Source organism: Plasmopara halstedii (genome assembly GCF_900000015.1).
Source record: "Plasmopara halstedii genome assembly, contig: Scaffold_614, whole genome shotgun sequence".
Classification (NCBI taxonomy): domain Eukaryota; phylum Oomycota; class Peronosporomycetes; order Peronosporales; family Peronosporaceae; genus Plasmopara; species Plasmopara halstedii.
The window spans coordinates 1,944,792-1,945,383 of NW_020187532.1; the positions used below are offsets into that span (position 1 = coordinate 1,944,792).

Here is a 592-nt window from a genome sequence, read left to right on the forward strand (position 1 = left end):
CAGTGGAAATCCAGAGCATCGAAAAGTATTCAGGCGAGTTGAGAACATTGAGACAGAGTCTGATGAGTCTACACGAAGCGGTGTTGATGTGAAAGAGCGACGCCGATTGCTCCAAAGTGCGGCAAAGAGGAGGCAAGTGTGCACGTTCACGGTGGGAGATTATGTGCTGTGGTCGAGAGCGGACCCCCGAATGAAAGGAGACAAGCTGATGGTGCGATGGGTGGGACCTTTTCGCATTGTACAAGAACTCCTTACCAGTTTCCTGATTGAACACTTGCTGACGAAGGAAACGTTTGACGTTCACGCGATCCGACTAAAAAATTACGCGGATGACATGCTCAGTGTGACAGAGGAGCTAAAGCATCACGTGTCACTTCAAGGGATCAGCTTGGGGTGAGAGCTGTGAAAGGAGGGCAATTCAATCGCCAGTCAAAGGAATGGAAGTTGCTTGTAGGTTGGCATGGGCTTGAAGACGCAGAAGTTTCATGGGAATCCATGGGCGGTATCGTGAAGGCAGTTCGAGAGATTGTGAAAGCATTCGTGGAGACGTGTGATAACGCGAGGCTCATCCGGCATTACAATGAAGAGTTCG

General features: G+C 50.0%; 1 protein-coding gene across 1 annotated transcript; it reads left to right on the forward strand.

Moving 5' to 3' along the window:
• Positions 1-190: 190 nt before the first annotated feature.
• On the forward strand, positions 191-554 carry PHALS_12388 (uncharacterized protein; the record flags this gene model as incomplete). Its single annotated transcript, XM_024727923.1, has 2 exons — positions 191-393; positions 479-554. The coding sequence occupies 2 exons, from the start codon at positions 191-193 to the stop codon at positions 552-554; spliced, it is 279 nt and encodes a 92-aa protein (XP_024578451.1).
• Positions 555-592: the final 38 nt, after the last annotated feature.